The sequence below is a fragment of the Monodon monoceros genome, unplaced genomic scaffold (genome assembly GCF_005190385.1).
Source record: "Monodon monoceros isolate NGI ecotype Baffin Bay Population unplaced genomic scaffold, NGI_Narwhal_1 Super_Scaffold_5, whole genome shotgun sequence".
Classification (NCBI taxonomy): Eukaryota; Metazoa; Chordata; class Mammalia; order Artiodactyla; family Monodontidae; genus Monodon; species Monodon monoceros.
Genome location: NW_021703782.1, coordinates 109,114,105 through 109,132,025, shown reverse-complemented (window position 1 = coordinate 109,132,025; position 17,921 = coordinate 109,114,105). Strand labels below are relative to the sequence as shown.

Below are 17,921 nucleotides of genomic sequence, written 5' to 3'. Positions count from 1 at the left end.
TCCCTCCCTTCCCTCCCTCCCCCGAGGCTTAAGGGATCTTAGTTCCCCGACCAGGGTTTGAACCCAGGCCCACGGCAGTGAAAGTGCCAAGTCCCAACCACTGGACTGCCAGGGAATTCCCTACAATGCTTTTCTAATGTGAAAATATCTTTGATTCCTAGAATAAGGTCAACTTGGTTGTGTACTATTATTTTTTAACACATTGCTGGATTGCTATTGATTTTTTTTTTTTTCTTTTTTTTTTTTTGCGGTACACGGGCCTCTCACTGTTGTGGCCTCTCCCGTTGCAGAGCACAGGCTCCGGACGCGCAGGCTCAGCGGCCATGGCTCACGGGCCCAGCCGCTCCGCGGCATGTGGGATCTTCCCGGACCGGGGCATGAACCCGTGTCCCCTGCATCGGCAGGTGGACTCTCAACCACTGCGCCACCGGGGAAGCCCTGCTATTGATTTTTTTAAATGAGGCCAGCCTGTAATTTTTCTTTGTCATATCTTTGGTTTTAGTATTGAAGTTATACAGACTTTAAAAATGAAGTTATACAGACATTTATTTGGAATGTTTCGTATAAGACAGAGAATTACCTGTTACTTGAAGGTTAATTTGTTTTTAGTGTTGTTTTTTGGGGGGACTTCTTGTTTGTTTTTTGTCTATTTTTTGACAGATGGATAAGTTTCTGTCTGCTGAATGTCTTTAATTGTTGGTTTATTCAGGTTTTCTACATTTGAGTGAGTTTTGCTAATTCATATTATTCAAGAAAAATTTCCACTTCACCTTAGGTTTTCAAATATATTGGTATAACATTGTTCACTGTATTCTCATTTTAAAAATCTCAACTGTATTTCGGTTGGGTCACCTTTGTCATTCTCTGTATTATGTATTTAGACTCTAAGTCCACATGTGGCATGGGCCTATAGTTGGAAAGTCCTAGAAGAGAGTTTATTTTTTTCCCAGCTAAGCCCAGGCCAAGATAGATTCATGTCTTTTTCATCCCTCCACCTCTTCCATGCCCTCTTGCTTTCTAGTGGGCTTTAAAATCCAAGCCCCCATTATAAAATTTCTATATGTTGATTGGAATGGTAGTTTTGCTGTTGTAGATATTTGTCAAACTCCGTAGAACTAAGGATTTTTAAATCTCTGCATTTTATTATATGTAAGTTAAAAAACAAACACCTAAGCACCTAGAGAGTGACCAGCCCTCACCCTGTTCCCTCCAGGGAAGCCACAGCAGCTCAGGGGCTTTCACCTCTGGTTTTCACCTTTCTCTTTGTTTTTGGCCCCTAGGAATTTCTCTTACATCCTTCTGAGCTCACCCTGCATTTTAAAGGATGTCTGTTTTAATTTCTGGAGCATTTTTAGGTGCTTATAGTGGGTATAAATCTCATCCACCTTTCTGGTAGAAACACAGGTTAGCAATTTTGAAACCTTCAAGTAAATGTTGGTCAGAGAAGATGGCTTCAAATTTTAGAAGAATGAGCTGAACTAGGAACAAAAATATGTGTAGACAGCTGTATAATGAGCTCATTTATTCATTGAACATATGTTTATTGTACTTACGTGCCAGCTGCTGTTCTAGGCAGTGACCAAAACAAAACCTGGTTCTTATGGGACTTGGATTCAGTGGAAGGAGTTAGCAAACAAGTATGTGATGTGTCAGATTGGGATAAGAGCTAATAAACGCTGCATGATTGCTATAGTTTAGTTCAGTGAAGCAGTGGGAGATTTTTAGATTAAATAATACCTGAAATGTGCTAACCTAAAATTAAAATGTGGTTACTAAACCAGTTAAATGATGCTGACAGTTTTTGGAATTACCATATTCCAGAATTTCCAGCTTCTTGTGTCCCTTAGATCCTGGAGTGGCATTGTGATGTGGAGCAGTTTCAAAACCTTGGTTCTCAGTATCCTGCAGAAAGCATATGATGGTCGCGTAAGATTCTGTTTGGGGAATTCAGACATGTATTAATAGATAAAAGTCTTCATCTTCGAAATATCCTATGGTCAAGAAATTTGTTTTATTTTCACTCGCCATTTCCCAAATACATTTTACCATGGAGTGATGTATAGAACATAGTTTGAGAAGCATTAGTGTAATAGAATCTCAGCTCTGCAGTGTACTGTTTATGCAACCTCAGTAGCTTTTATTAGGTGGAAATAAGTCCTTGCCTTATAGGATTCTTATGAAGCAAATCTAAAAGAATGTGTGTGGGACCTCTAGTGCAGTTCCAGGTATTTGGTTGATTAATAGTTCATGTTAGCTCCTTTCTCTGACTGTTAATATATTTGCTTAGAAATAGTTATTATGTACAGAAATTGACAGTGTTCTTATTAATCTCTAAGTGTGACTTTTATCAACAGGAAACTGTGGAGATATAAATTTACTACGTCTAGGTCCAGAAAAGTCTATTAATGCTGAGGTCCTAAAATTCAGTTTGGACAGCCAAGTTAACCGCAGAATGAGTAAGTACTGAATAAAGGTATATATTAATTGATTTCTGTTTCTTTTTGTATGGTAGAAAATGGCGTGGGCATTAAAGGTAATTTGGAGACCCTAGAAGTAGTCTAGTTTTGGAAGCTAGTTTTTCTTCTCATTGTGTATGCATATGTATATATTCGTTAGAATGAGCAGTTGTTTATCTTTTATTTTATTTATTTATTTTTTTTTAAAGAAAAAGAATTACCTTCTCATATTCAGGAGATGCATAGAAGAAAGGAATTTCTAGATCATCAACTAGATGAACTTTCCCGCCAGCGTGCTTTATGCCGAGGTGGAAGGGAACTACAGGTATCTAAACATTTCTTGATCAGTGTTTTTTAATAGCTCGTAGATAAACTAGTTGGTGAGTATTTGATGCAATTCTTTCATTGTGGAATAGCATAATTTGTGTATAAAAATGTACACAGGGCTTCCCTGGTGGCGCAGTGGTTGAGAGTCCACCTGCCGATGCAGGGGACACGGGTTCGTGCCCCGGTCCGGGAAGATCCCACATGCCGCGGAGCGGCTGGGCCCGTGAGCCATGGCCGCTGAGCCTGCGCGTCCGGAGCCTGTGCTCCGCAGCGGGAGAGGCCACAACAGTGAGAGGCCCGCGTACTGCACACACACACACAAAAAATGTACACAGAAATGGTATGCCTTACATTAGGGGTTAAACTTTTTTTAAAAGAACAAGATAGTAAATATTTTAGACTTTGCAGGCCATGTGGAGTCTGTTTTAGCCACTGAACGCCACTGTTAATGGCATGAAGGCAGAGTAGGTAACACATAAGTGATGCCCCAAGGGTTGGCCTGCTTAAGCAGAAAGAGCATACCTGCAGTACCCTGAACAGAACTGAATCATACACAGTATTAAGAATTTATTGGACTTCCCTGGTGGTCCAGTGGTTAAGAATCTGCACTTAACACTGAAGGGAGCTCAGGTTCGATCCCTGCTCAGGGAACTAGGGATCCCTCATGCCGCACAGTGTGGCCACAAAAAAAAAGAATTTATCAAATTAACACCTACGAATTGAAACATGGGGTGCTGGTTGTTGGGTTGCTTTATAATGAGCTGATGTTTAAAAACAGACCACAAGAGAAATCGAAATCGAAATAGAGAAGTTTATTTTCACAGGTCTTGAAGAAGGTATAAGGCATGCCTTGTGGGGCGTGACAGGCAGGTCAAGGGAGAGTGCAGACAGAGAGAGGCAGGCCCTGGCGCACATGTCATTATCAGAGTCCATGGGTGGAGTACTTTGGGGTTCCCAGGCTAGGGCTGGATTGGCCAATTTTAACCAAAAGAGCAGGGTTTTGGTAAGTTGCTTGGAGGGTCTTACCTAAAGGGCATGTAAGGGGAAGGCACTGGATGGCAGGGGAGACTGTTGATCACAAGAGCTTATGTTGGCTGGTGGGCTGGTGACTCCACAGGCTGCCGTCTAGGGCGTGCGTGTGTGTGAAGGGGCCTAGAGTTAGTTTGGGGTCTCTGCAGGCTGCTTGGCCAAACAAAAATGGATGCCAGGGCAGCAGTACCATGGAGTAGCTTAGCTAAACTCTGACACACAGCAATACAGGAAGACTGGTATAGAGAAAACACACTGGGTGAATCAGTTTTTCATTGGTAAAGTACTGGCTCACCCTTTTGAAATGTGAGGCAGTCCATTGGAAAGGCAGTCCATTTTAAAACGCTTAATTTAATTTTAATGATGGCATTCTGATTTTTTCCAGAGGCAAGAATTAGATGAAAAAATTGCCAAAGTTTCAAAAGAAAGGCAGGAGCTTGCTTCTAAAGTTAAAGAGGTAAGTAGTTCACCTGTAGCATTTTCCTGGTATTACTTTTTCTTTTTTTTAACTTATGAAATAGTTCAGACAACCTATGGTCTTTTCTCAATTACATTTAAAAATTTGGGGGAATTCCCTGGCTGTCCAGTGGTTAGGACTCTGTGCTTCCATTGCAGGGGGTGTGGGTGTGATCCCTGGTCGGGGAACTAGATCCCGTGTGCTGCAACTAAGAGCCCGCATGCCACAACTAAAAGATCCCTCATGCCGCAACTAAAGATCCCACACGCTGCAGGGAAGATCCCACATGCCACAACTAAGACCCAGCGTAGCCAAATAAATAAATAAATATTTGAAAATACAGGAAAAAAATTACATGTCTGAATTCAGGTAGAGTGACAGTGGCTGGGATGTGGCCCAAGAAATACAAGCACCTTTATTCTCAGTTTTTGGCTGAAAGCATATACTCTTTTTACTTGTTTTTGATGACAAAAATCCTTCTATAATATGTATAACTTTTCCCAGTATTCTTTGGATATAAAAGTATCAACTAACATTTAGATTGGTCAAAGCTAGGATGAGCCAGGTGTGTACCCCGTCACCAGAATGCAGCCCTTAATGAAATGAATTGGGGGTCAGGGAAAGAGAGGGTAATACTCAACCGGTAATGGTATTTGTATTTTTGAGCTGAGGTTTTTTCTCTTGAATGTATTATTGACCTTCTCTGTGTGGCTAAATAAGTATAATTGAACTTAATGCATATTTCCACTAGCAGTTTGTTTATTAAAAATTATGTAGAAAGCTTTTTATTATAACTTTAAGCTGAGCCCAAAATTAATCTTCTCATGTTTAAGGATGAATTCCATGTTTACCAGTATTATGGGTTTTGCCACTGATCGCGTGGTTCTGTGGGCCATTAAATTAATTGTACTTGGCAGTTTTACTCATTAGATGGCTGAGAGGAGAGGTATGTGACAGTTAACATGTGAGCACCAGAAGGCCACAGTCACCACCCTCTTCTCACACACACGCCGTGGCATCCATGGTTGAATCTATCATGTGTTCAGGGATGATTCACAACAGCTTTTTCAGGAGGGGAAATAGGCTAACTGAGTCTCTGATGAGAGTACTAGTTTATTAATTTGAACACTGAATGATAGGCATTGTGAGGTGTCATTCATACTGTCAGTCTCCATCACAGTTTATTCCATTATAGTCTGGGCCAAGGTTGTAGGATTCTACTGTGGAAGTAGAATGCTTGTCAGTTTCACAGGCGTTTTTGTTGGTACTAGCCCTTATAAAAGAGAGAACAATATTACGTACTTAAAAACTAACAGAAAAGGGTATGTTCAGGCTTAGTTCTGATCCTGGTTTTACTCAGATAATTGCTTCACAACTCAGTAGAATTACTTAATCTTTGCTTATTCTGATACCTTCCCTCATACATCAGGCTGTAAGAATTGTAATCCACTTCGTCCAAATTAAACCCTGAATAAATTTTTCTTAATGTGCTTATTAACTCATGTTCTGAGATTAGACTCCACTGCAAAGTGTTCTTTCTGGTGGCTTCTGATTATCTTGAATGTTTCTGCTGTTTTCTAGGTTTGAGGTTGCTACCTTTTACTAGACATTATTTTGCCACATAACGGGTGTAGTTAGGGATTTATATACAACTGAATGTTGATTAACTTTTATTCTCTTAGGTTCAAGGACGCCCACAGAAGACACAGAACACCATCATCTTAGAGTCCCACGTCATCTGCTGCACACTGAGCACGAGTGGGGGCCTGCTGCTCGAGGCTGCTTTCCGTGGGCAGGGCGGCGTCCCCTTTAGTTGCGTCATTGTTGACGAGGTCAGTAAGCAGCCGGCCATACAGCTTTGCCTAGGAGTAAGTCTTAGGTGGAGAGTGGCTGCCGAGATGTTGACAAAGTGGTCTTTGCATCTGATTTTGGCCTGCCATTACATGTGTGTTCTCTTATGTTGAAATGTGCTGCTAGTGACCCACCACGATGAAAATTGCTTTTGCAGTATTGGGACTGTAGTCTTAGGGATTCCTGATTGTTCTTCATAAAATCCCTCCCAAGGATTATTGTAGCTCCTGCTTGGGATATCTCTGGTTACCTTTTGAAGCATTTTTAATACAACTCTGGACAGCTCTGAGCCACCATATTTTCAGCTGATATCTTTATTCCTACTTCATTCATTGAGCAAACATTTATTGGGTACCTACTATTTGCCAGGATGTAGAGCCAGAAGACAAAAGAGATGGAAAGTGAGGTACAGAGAACCCATCCAGGAGATCCAAGATCCAAGATCCAGTATTCACCAAAACGAAGGAATAGAAAAGATGGAAGTGATGAAATAATTGAAGGAAATGCCATTGAATTGAAAAGAAGCTTGGGTCTTGCAACTGAAGCGGCCTCCTGAGGAAGAAGGAAGAGAGTGGGATGGGGGTGGGACACACAGACACGCAGTCCCCTCAGGCATGTGCCCAGCAGGGACAAAGAAGACAAACCGGGGACGTGACATGGCCCTTCTAGCTTATGGCTGCTTCCCAAGTGGTAGTGGCACCTGAGTGGTGGCTGACTTCAAAACGTGTGTGGGGTTTTTTCCCCCCCCCTTGGCGTTTAGAATGTTTTTGTTGTTTTGTTTTCTAACCAAAGAAAGTTCTTATTTTTGATCTTTGGTGCAGAAGGAGAAAGTGTATGTTTCTGAATGGTTAGGACTCTTATGAATTGGATAGACTGTATATGGCTAAATAAATAATAGAGATAATTCTGATTATGTCTCCATCCTGTACTCTCTTACCAAGGCCGGACAGTCTTGTGAAGTTGAAACTCTTACTCCGCTCATCCATCGTTGCAACAAGCTCATCCTCGTAGGAGATCCTAAGCAGCTCCCTCCCACAGTCATTTCTGTGGTACGTTTTTTCACATTCGTGTTGCTTTAAAGTGGAAGGGGCTTGTTTGGGTTTTTTTTGTTTTGGGCGGTGGGGCAGTCTTTCTTGGATCATCATCTCTTATTTGCAGGGAAATACAGGGAATGGCTGAGAAAAGAGAACCACTGTTGAGAGCCTTCATAGTAAAGGTCTCCGGAAATGTTCCTCTGTTCGTAATGTGCTTATGTGTGTGTGACAGGAGCAGTGTGAGTGTCACAGACCAGAAGTTTAGGAGGAGGATGTCCCATGTGCAGTGAGCTGTTCCTTTGGGAAAGGCAGTGTGCAGCTGTTCTAAGGGCTGTATCTGATTTATTTTAGTAAAACATAAACACCAAAACAATAATAAAAGAAAACCTTTAAAAGCAAGGAAAAGAATCCAACCTCCTGATGTATATTTAAATATGTGCAAATTTGAGGAAAACAGTATAAAGAGAAATTATTCTTACAGTAACGTTTTCAATTTTAGGATTCTGTATCCTATAGCACGGGAGAATGCCAGCGTCCCTCACATCCTCTGAAAGGGAAGGTGGTGAAAGGAAGGAGGTTGTGGGCTGTGCTTGTGGGAAGATGAGCACCAAAGTTGTGGTCCCCTTCACTTTGCTTCTTAAATCTCACTAAAGATGGCTCCTAGAAATGCACAGCAGAATCAGGATTCAGATGTTTTGGGTAATCTTCATAGGTCTAGGTGATGGTTTTGAAATTTAATGAAATTTGAGCATTTTACTGATACATAGATTATTTGTACAAATAGAGAGTAGTGGCTGCATAAACAGTCCCAGAGAACAGACCATTTTCACAGCATTTCTGTTACGTTATGGAAAGAAAGCAAGTTGTTTTTGTTACTACTGTTCTTTGACTTTGGAATCATCAAAATGATAGTGCAGTTCTTTGACGTCTGAACGCTCGTGCGTGACTGTTCAAGGGAGTAGCCTAGCAGCGCCCGCATCCCTGAGTGAAAACCTTGTCCATAGGGCAGAGCTGCTGCAGGGGGGTCTGCTTGTGGACAACTAGGAGGAGCCAGCTCTGCCCTGCATTCTTTGAATAATGCGGTATTTCAGAAACCTACTCATTTAACTTCCTGAAGGGCCTTAGCCTGTGGTTAGTGAAAAAGGTTGTCGATAGGCCTCAACTTTACTGTCTACTTTGGTGATTGATTAAAAACAGCAGAAGTGAGAAAAATCCATTTGGACTTTTCTTATTGTTGCAAAAATAAATAGAGGCTTATCGAGAAAATTTCAGAAAATAATTACAAAGTTAATTTTCTCAACATGCCTTTCTAACCCTAGGGATAATTACTATGAACGGTTTAGTGAGTATTTGAACTGTTTGTGGGCATGTGCGTGTTGACTTTTTTTTTTTCAGTCTGTGTTCATTGAGTGCCAGGCTAATTCAGGCACTGTTTTTTTTTTTTTTTTTTTGCGGGCCTCTCCCTGTTGTGGCCTATCCCGCTGCGGAGCACAGGCTCCGGACGCGCAGGCCCAGCGGCCACGGCTCACGGGCCCAGCCGCGTCCGCGGCATGCGGGATCCTCCCAGTCCAGGGCACGAACCCGCGTCCCCCGCATCGGCAGGCGGACTCCCAACCACTGCGCCACCAGGGAAGCCCCAGGCACTGTTTTTAAGTTCTGGTGTCATGACAGTGATGAAAACACAAAAATCCCTGCCCTCATGAAGCTGACATTCTAGAGGGTAACAGACAGTAAATAAGTTACTAAATTCAGAATGTCAGATGGTTATAGGGAATGTATAAATTTGTGTATATGTATGTAGGTTTTGACCTTGTTTAAAGGTGGCAGAATCAGTCTGTACCAAATTACCTTTTTTCCAGTCAGTAAATAGATCAGGAATATATGTTCATGTCAAAACATAAAAATCTCCATCATTTTGTAGGATGGACTAGTTTTTTTTCTGGAAGTAGTTGTGTTACCTCATATAAACCATTTTCTTTTTCCCCAGAGTGAAGTAAATGAGGTTTTTTTAGCTAACTTGAATAGATAAACTTTGGGGGGGGTATAGATGAAATTGCCAAATGTCTACTAAAAATATTCTCTTTAATTATACAAACCTACTTAATATCACATATGTAAATCATCACACATAAATAATACTAATAAGAAGTAATGCCTGTTTTCTCCACTCTGATAGTTTGTGAAACAGGTTTATTAAAACTTTGCACATACATCTTCAATGCTCATATTGTCAACATCACTTATAAAGATTGCATCATCTTAGTGGGTTTTCCAGAGCACATTTTTTGCTTCTAGATTATTTAAGGTATAATACTTCTTGAATCTTGATATGATGCTACCATTGAAAAGTATATCCCAAGGCACGACCGTGATAACATTAAGACAGTTTTCTTCGTTTGTCAATTAAGTCACTGTATTTCAGATCACAGGTTTGTAACCCTTTCTTGGATTTATGAAATCAACTTAGTTGCCTGTCTCCTCCACTAGAATGTAAGTTCTGTGACACTTGATCTTATTCACTGTAGACTCTCAGCACCCCAAGTTTTAGCTGCTCAGTATATGATGGATGGATGAAGAAATTGGTCTTTCAGAGGCTTATTTACAATGACATTCATTATTTCTAGTTGTGAGAGCATAGCCCAGAAATAATTGTTAAAATCTGTGTTACAGTTCTTTGCTGCTTCTATCATCGATTCTTTCAGATGACCCCTGTTAGCACCAAAATAGCGACAGTTGTGGTCATTCACAAGATCACATCTCGTTCATAAGCAGTATGTGGGTTTTCTAAATAAGGAGAAAATACCTTAACTTTTGTAGTCAAGCTACATGGCTTTTCTAGGGCTGGAGTCGGAAACATCTTCTTTCTCTGAATCTTTGGTTGTTGGCAATACCTCTAATACATTTTAGAGCTCGGCAATTTTTTTTTAATAGTGGGAAAAGTACAAATGAATTCTTGGAGATTATTGCTTTGTTTTCCTCCTTTCAGAAGGCCCAGGAGTATGGCTATGACCAGTCGATGATGGCCCGCTTCTACAAACTTCTGGAAGAGAACGTGGAGCACAACGTGATTGGCAGGCTGCCTGTCTTACAGCTCACCGTTCAGTACAGGATGCACCCAGACATATGTCTCTTCCCTTCTAATTACGTTTATAACAGGAACTTGAAAACAAATAGGTGAGTTCTGTTCATTGCATGTTCACCTGTTTTATTTGTAGGTTTGGCTGCTCAGGAAGAATAGCTCTTTTGTTGTGCTTTTAGGTCTTGTTATTAAAAACATAAAGGTTTAATAATTTTAATTATAAAAGTCCTATTGATTGTAGCAAATGCAGATAAACGAAAAGAAAGGGAAAAACCCAACCCCTATTTATGCTACCCAGAAGTAATCACTGGTAACATTTTGTTATATCTACTTCCAGTCCTTGTACTATGCACATCTTTTTTTACTTTTTCTCTTTTGGGGGGGGGAAGAAAAGCACGCCATGCTCTACATAGTATTCTGTAGCTTGCTTTTTTTCACTTACTGTATTATGAGTAACTTTCCAAGCATGATTGTTATATTTTAATTACATGGGTCATTCTCCCTAGTACTAGAACAGAAATGAAATTCACTTGCTACCTTTCACTAAAATGTGTTATTTAAAAGTATTTAATTTTATTTAAAAAGAAGGTCCTTCTTGTCCTCTTACTTTCCCTTGCTCTCTTCCCCAGAAAGAACAAATGGTAATAATAATTCTAAAACGTTTTCTCTTATAATTTGACTTGCATTCTAAATGGTGGCTGCTCTTTTGTAGAATGACAGAGGCCATTCGGTGTTCATCTGACTGGCCATTTCAACCCTACCTCGTGTTTGATGTTGGAGATGGTTCAGAAAAGCGGGATAATGAGTACGTCCTCCTTTTTCTTCAGTCCCCACTGATGGTCCCAGAATTTTTATATTGTTTTTGTTTATATTTAAATTCAAAATATTTTCCATATAAATCTCTCTGCCTAGTGCCAGTGCACAATCATTTTCTTTTAGCTGGGTTGATAACTTCACCTTTTCAATCATAAATTACTGATGTATTTATATATTTCAGTCTTGATTTTTTTTTTCTTAACTGGGTAATGGGGGTTATGTTACCTAACATGCGGTCAGCACTTTAGTAGATCCATGCTGAGATCACAGCTGTGAGTAAAACAGACGTGGCCCCAGTGCAAGGCTGCTGTGGTCTAACAGGGGAAACGGACATTAACCAGGCCATCACCGTGGTGATAAATGATTCCGGTTGGGTTAAGTGTTGTGACGGGTAAGTACAGATACAGTTGAATCAAGGTGTGAGGCAGAGGGTGGACAATACTTTCAGCATGTTGGATTGTGAATCAGGTGGTTTGTGAATGACAGCGAAAAGGAGCAGTGGTTGCTAATTAGGAAGCACCTCAGAGGAGCCAGGGCTTCTTGTGAGAGAATAAAGGAGAAGGAGCCCGGAGGCTGCATTTGTTAGCACAGATAGAAATGCCACCCCTGTATCATGACGTATGAAGAAATAGAAGTTCCACCTCTGCGTCAGGAGAGAGCTGCAGAGCAAGTGGTGTCCTCCGTGAGAATAAGATATTAGTTAATAGTGGTGGAGGGAGGGGCCACTCAGTGAAGAAGTTAGAAATACGGAGCAGTTGGCTGGGGGCTTGCTATTCCAGAGGGATTGTGGAGGTTGTAGCGGGGTCTGTTGGAATGGAGCAGAGGATTGAGAGTTTACCACGTAAGTATTATGGGGATGGATGGTCATGAGAAGAGTGTTGGCCTGAGAGGTGACCAAATAAAGATTGCAGGTATGGAAAAGAAAGCTAGCTGACTGCGTTGTCTGTATAGTAAGTCTTGAAATTAGAATAGTGAGTATTTAAGGTTTTAAAGTGAGACAGATAAGGTAGCCTCAGGAACAAAGGTGCGAGTGCAGGGCATCCTCCAGTGTGCACACGTGTTGCATTTGGTATGGTGATGAGGGAACGCATTGTAGTTCGGGAGATGAGTTGGGAGTGCAGGATGAAGCCAGCAAGGACAGAGGGACGTGATCCTGCTGTAGGGCCCCGTGTTTGTTCATCTCTGGGAGCTGGGTCACATTTAGTCTGTGTGGCTGCCATCCTCTCGGTCATGTGGTGCGTGATCTGCATGGCCTGTGGTGGGGAATGCAGGAAGGGAGTACATCGGAAGCACTTTTCTCAGTGTTGGGAAGATAGTAAATCCTTAGTGTTAGCTATTCATTAGTCATACCTTCATTATTATTATGAATACTTTCGTTCTCACTGTGGCTATCCCTGTTTTAATAAGTGAAGAAGCTGGTGCCTTAACATCACTTAACCCCAACCTCTTTTCTCTCATACAACTTCGTGTTTCACTGGGCAGTTATTTTTATATTTATTCATATGTACAATATTAATGGTCATTATAACAGCCTCTTTGAATCACTGCTGACTGAATAAAGATGAAACCTACGTGTGTACCCTTTACTGTAGTGGAAAACAAAGTGGAACTTAACTTAGCGATTGGACTGCTGTTAGTTTTGATGTGTTGTATTTTTTGTTTTTGTCTTATTTAGCTCATATGTAAATGTTCAAGAAATAAAACTGGTAATGGAACTAGTTAAACTTATGAAAGACAAAAAAAGGGATTTTACTTACCGAAACGTTGGCATAATAACCCATTACAAGGCTCAGAAGATGATGATTCAGAAGGATTTGGACAAAGAGTTTGATAGAAAAGGGTGAGGCATCTCTATTTTTACAGATATTTCCAGTTTTTCTGTTGAATTAAAAAGAAGAAAGAGGGGATAGAAGGAAAGAAGAAAAGGAAACTTAACTCTAGGGAGTGGTCTTAGACCCTGGTAGTATAGAACAAGGAGACTAGGACCCTGGCTCCATAGACTTGTGCTGGGAGGGAGTGTGGTTACACTTGTAGCCCCTGCAGATGGAGTGCCTCCTGCCAGTTCAAATGTCATCACCGTTACACTTGACAATGGAAGTGACTGAGAAATTCTTCAGGCCTTTCCCTTTAGTTGGGTGACTTGTTATCTGAATTCTAACTCTACTGAGAATCATGTATTCACATTTTCACTTAGAATAAATTATTTAACCCTTTTAGTGCCTTCATGTATAGGGTGAAGATCTTGTTTTTGTCTCCTTTATACCTCAACAGTAGAATTAAAAGTTAAATATTGGAAATGCATTAACTCAAAAGTTTCTGCACCTAGAAACACACAAAGTACCAAAATTGACTCTAGAAAAAAACAGAAACTTTGGATAGACCTATTAAATGTAAAGAGATTGAGTTAGTAATCACTTTCCAACAGAGAAAAACACAGGACCAGACTTCACTGGTGAATTCTGTCAAACACTAAGAATTAACACCAGTCCTTTGCAAATGCTTCCAAAAAATAGAAGGGAAGACTTTCTAACTCATTTTATGGGGCCAATATTACCCTGATACCAAAGCCATGGAGACATCACCAGAAAAGAAAACTATGGACCAATATCCTTTATGAATATGGATGCAGAAATTCTCAACAAAATAATGGCAACTGAACTCAACAGCATATTAAAAGGATTGTTTACCACAGTCAAGTGGAATTTATCTCGGGAATGCAAGGTTGGTTCAACATATGAAAGTCAGTCAGTGTGATATATACCATATTAAAGGGGGAAACCCCACACGATGATCATCCGAATAAATGTGGAAAAAGACATTGGACTGAATGCAGCAACTTTTCATGATAAAGATACTCAACAAACTAGGAATAGAAGGGAACTTCCTCAACCTAATAAAGAGCATCTATGAAAAACCCACAGCTAAAACATCATACTTGATGCTAAGATTGAAAGCTTTCCCCCTGTGATCAGGAAGGATGCCTACTCTCACTACTTCTGTGCAGCACTGTATTAGACGTTCTGTGCAGAGCAATTAAGCAAGAAGAGGAAATAAATGGCATCCATAATGGAAAAGAAGAAGTAAAAGTGTCTCTTCACAAATGGCATAATCTGGGACTTGCCTGGTGGTCCAGTGGTTAAGACTCCATGCTTCCACCGCAGGGGGCATGGGTTTGATCCCTGGTCAGGGAACTAAGATCCTGCACGCCGCGTGGCCAAAAAAAAATCCAAAAAACAAAAAAACAAAACCAACAACAACAAAAAACAAATGGCATACTCTACATGTAGAAAACCCTAAAAAAATCTGTGCAAACTACTGGTCCTTATAAACAAGTTCAGCAGAGTTGTAGGGTACAAGATCAGTTTACAAAAATCAGTTGTATTTCTGTACACTATAGAGAAATCTGAAAAGGAAAAGTTTTAAAATTCCATTTACAATAGCATCATGAAGAACAAAATACTTAGGCGTAAATGTTACCAAAGAAGTGTGAGCTCATACACAGAAGGACAAAACGTTGCTGAAAGAATTTAAAGAACTAGGTAAATGTAAAGACATTTCACGTTCATGGATCAGAAGACTTAATATTGTTAAGATGGCACCATTCCCCAGGTTGAGCTACAGATTCATTGTTACCTCTGTCAAAATTCCAACTACCTTTTTTTTTAAAGAAATGGACAGGCTTATTCTAAAATTCACATGGAAGTGCAAGAGACCCTAAATAGCTTGACAGAGAACAATGTTGGAGAGCTCACACTTCCCTCTTTCAAAATTTACTACAAAGCTATCAACACTGGTACTGTCATAAGGGTAGACATATAGACCAATACAATAGAAGTGAGATTCCAGAAATAAATCCATACATTTATGGCCAGTTGATTTTCAACAAGGGTGCCAAGCCTATTCATTGGGGAAAGAATAGTTTTTCAACAAATGGTGCTGGAATAACTGGATATCCACATGCAAAAGAATGAATTTAGACCCCTGTCTCACACTGTATACAATAATTAACTCAAAATGAATTAGAGCCCCGAGTCTAAGAGACAAAATTATAAAACTTATAAGGAAACAAAGGTAAATTTATATGACCTCAGATTAGGCAACAGATTCTTAGATATGATACCCAAGCACAAGTAACCAAAGGAGAAGTAAATCGGCCTTCGTAAAAATTAAAAACTTACGTGTTTCAAAGGACACACTATCAAAAGAGTGAAACGACAACACAGTGGGAGAAAATACTTGAAAAATATTTATCTGACAAGTCATATCCAGAATATATAAAGAACTCATACAACTTAATAAAATGATAGTCTAACTTTTTAAGTGGGCAAAGGATGTGAATAGCATTTCTCAAAAGAAGATAAAAATCCAACAGGCACATGAAAAGCTGTTCCACATCATTTGTCATTAGGGAAATGCAAATCAAAACCACAATGAGGAGATATTTCGCACCCACCAAGATGACTGTCATTACAAAAAAAAAAAACAAGTTTTGGCAAGGATGTGGAGAAATTGGATTACTTATACATTGCTGGTGAGAAACTGTAGAAAACCGTTTGGCATTTCCTCCTAAAGTTGAACATAGAATTACCACGTGACCCAGCAATTCCACTCCTAGGTACATACCTGAAAGAATTGAGAAAGGGTTCACACAAAAGCTTGTACGTGAATGTTCGTAGCAACATTATTCATGATAGTCAAAAAGTGGAAACAACCCAAATGTCCAAAAATGGTACATAGGTAAAAAATAAATTGTGTATCTGTACAAGCGAATAGTCAGTCGTGGAAGGAATGAAGTACAGTTAACAGTCTACGACACGGATGAACCTTGAAAACATGATGCTAGGTGAAGGAAGCCCAACACAAAAGGTCCCATATTTTATGATTCCATTTATATGAAATTTCCCATATAGAAAAGTCCATAGAGACAGACAGTAGATTAGTGGTTGCCAGGGCCTGGGGAGGGGGAGATAGAGGCTGATGGCTGATAGGCACAGGGCTTCTCTCCTGGGTGATGGACATGCTATGAAATTAGATAGCGGTGATGGCTGCACACTGTAGTGAATGGACTCAACACCACCAAATGGTGTACTTTAAAATGGTGAATTTTGTGTTATGTGAATTCTATTCCAGTTTAAAAAGATAGCATTAAAAAAGTAAGAAATACTACTGTGTAAATATGTATATTTAATAATTATCTTTTTTCAGTAAATATGTTTCTCTCTTCGTAAATAGGCCAGCAGAAGTAGATACCGTGGATGCCTTCCAGGGTCGTCAGAAAGATTGTGTTATTGTTACATGTGTCAGAGCAAATGCCATGCAAGGTTCAATTGGGTGGGTAACTGTCATTATTGATTCTTTGCTTGTTTATGATCCAGAGTTAGATCTTTTTAATCACTGTTAGAGAATACCATCATTTGCTCTATTTTCTTATATAAAAAATTGAGTAATATCGTGAAGGTTTCTTTTTTAAGTTGTGAAGTTGATCCACTGTTAGGTCTGCTTCTCTTGGTACCTTGTGTATTAACCCATGTCACAGTGTGAATCTGTTTTTTCACTTGATAAGAGTGAAACAGATTATTGAATCCAGTATATTTTGCAGGGGCATGTTCTTCTCCATGGCATGTGTCATAATTGATCTACTATCATATTTTTAGGATCTTTTAAGGCTTAAAAATCATACCATTAAAATTTCCAATATCTCATCCAAGTCAAAATAGGAAATCAACAGACAGATGCATCACTTTGAAGGAAAGCACTGGGCATCTTGTTTGTTTGCTGTCCTTAATGGGAATTGCTTCTGTGCCAGGTCCTGCACCATGACCTTAAAGCAGGAGCCCAAGAAAAGCTGTCTGAAACGCCTGTGTCTCACCTACACTGACATGCCGAGTCATTCTGAAGAAAGAAGTAACTTTTTTTATTCCTTCTATTGCTTAGGTTTCTGGCAAGTTTGCAGAGATTGAACGTCACCATCACACGAGCCAAGTACAGCCTCTTCATCCTGGGACATTTGAGGACCCTGATGGTAGGTACATTCTAAAGGACCAGAGAACTCCAGAGTTTGCTCATCATGACTGATACCGGGTTGAGGTTTTGTTTTTATTTTTCATCAAAGTGGAAATGATTTCGAGGCTACAAACAATAATGAGCCTCTTCCCCCTGGTTGTTATGTCCTCCAGCTGCTTCTTCCTGTGAGCTTTTATAATGCCTAAACCGCTCACCCTTTCTTAGCCCAAGACCCAGGTAGGTGTCCGTAGCGTACTCTCAAGATGACCTTTAAAAAAAATTGTATCTACATCGTAGAATTGTTAAGAAGACATGTAAACCCATATATGTAAAGTGCTAGAAGATTGGTTAGCACTTAGTAAACACTCAGTAAATGTGGCTCTTAGCCTAGCAAGCCAGAGAGAGGGGGAATTTGCAGGAAAGTGCTTGGATCTTCATTTCTGTCTTGGCACTGAGAGCAGCACTGCTTGCTGTTTCCCTTGAGGGGTGAGTGGCATCAGAGCTTGTCCATCCGTACAGATACTCCTCTAGAAGGAGGGGCAAGTTTACATCTGTAGTTGACAAATAGTACAGCTTAATTTGGTGAATCACAGCTAGATAAAGCATGTATTTGCTGCCTGTCTCATTAGGTGTAATAACTCAGTTTCCCTAATTTCTGTATTTAACAGAGTCATTGTTTTATCTCAGGAGAGGTGCCAACTCAGTAGGTTTTTCCCCTGTTTTGGTTAGTTCCACCAGAGGGCGCTCAAATACAGTCTTTCTCATTCAGCTTTTACCTAGATTTGTGGTCTTCAACCTTCGTTGTTTATGTACCCCCTTGAAAGAATGTTTGAAAGCTGTGTATCCTCCGTTTTTAAGTTTATATTGAA

General features: G+C 40.1%; 1 protein-coding gene across 5 annotated transcripts in view; it reads left to right on the top strand.

Annotated features, from left to right (window-relative positions):
- SETX (senataxin) overlaps window positions 1-17,921 on the top strand; it is a 78,216-nt gene that overhangs the window by 55,947 nt on the left and 4,348 nt on the right. For 4 of the 5 annotated variants that reach the window (XM_029201594.1, XM_029201591.1, XM_029201592.1 and 1 more), the window contains 10 exons: window positions 2,355-2,456; window positions 2,666-2,781; window positions 4,198-4,269; window positions 5,952-6,101; window positions 7,062-7,169; window positions 10,141-10,328; window positions 10,946-11,038; window positions 12,725-12,889; window positions 16,282-16,380; window positions 16,984-17,071. In XM_029201594.1, the coding sequence (XP_029057427.1) occupies window positions 2,355-2,456; window positions 2,666-2,781; window positions 4,198-4,269; window positions 5,952-6,101; window positions 7,062-7,169; window positions 10,141-10,328; window positions 10,946-11,038; window positions 12,725-12,889; window positions 16,282-16,380; window positions 16,984-17,071 (1,181 nt within the window). The remainder of the gene's footprint in view (window positions 1-2,354; window positions 2,457-2,665; window positions 2,782-4,197; window positions 4,270-5,951; window positions 6,102-7,061; window positions 7,170-10,140; window positions 10,329-10,945; window positions 11,039-12,724; window positions 12,890-16,281; window positions 16,381-16,983; window positions 17,072-17,921) is intronic. The other variant, XM_029201595.1, reaches the window with a different exon arrangement.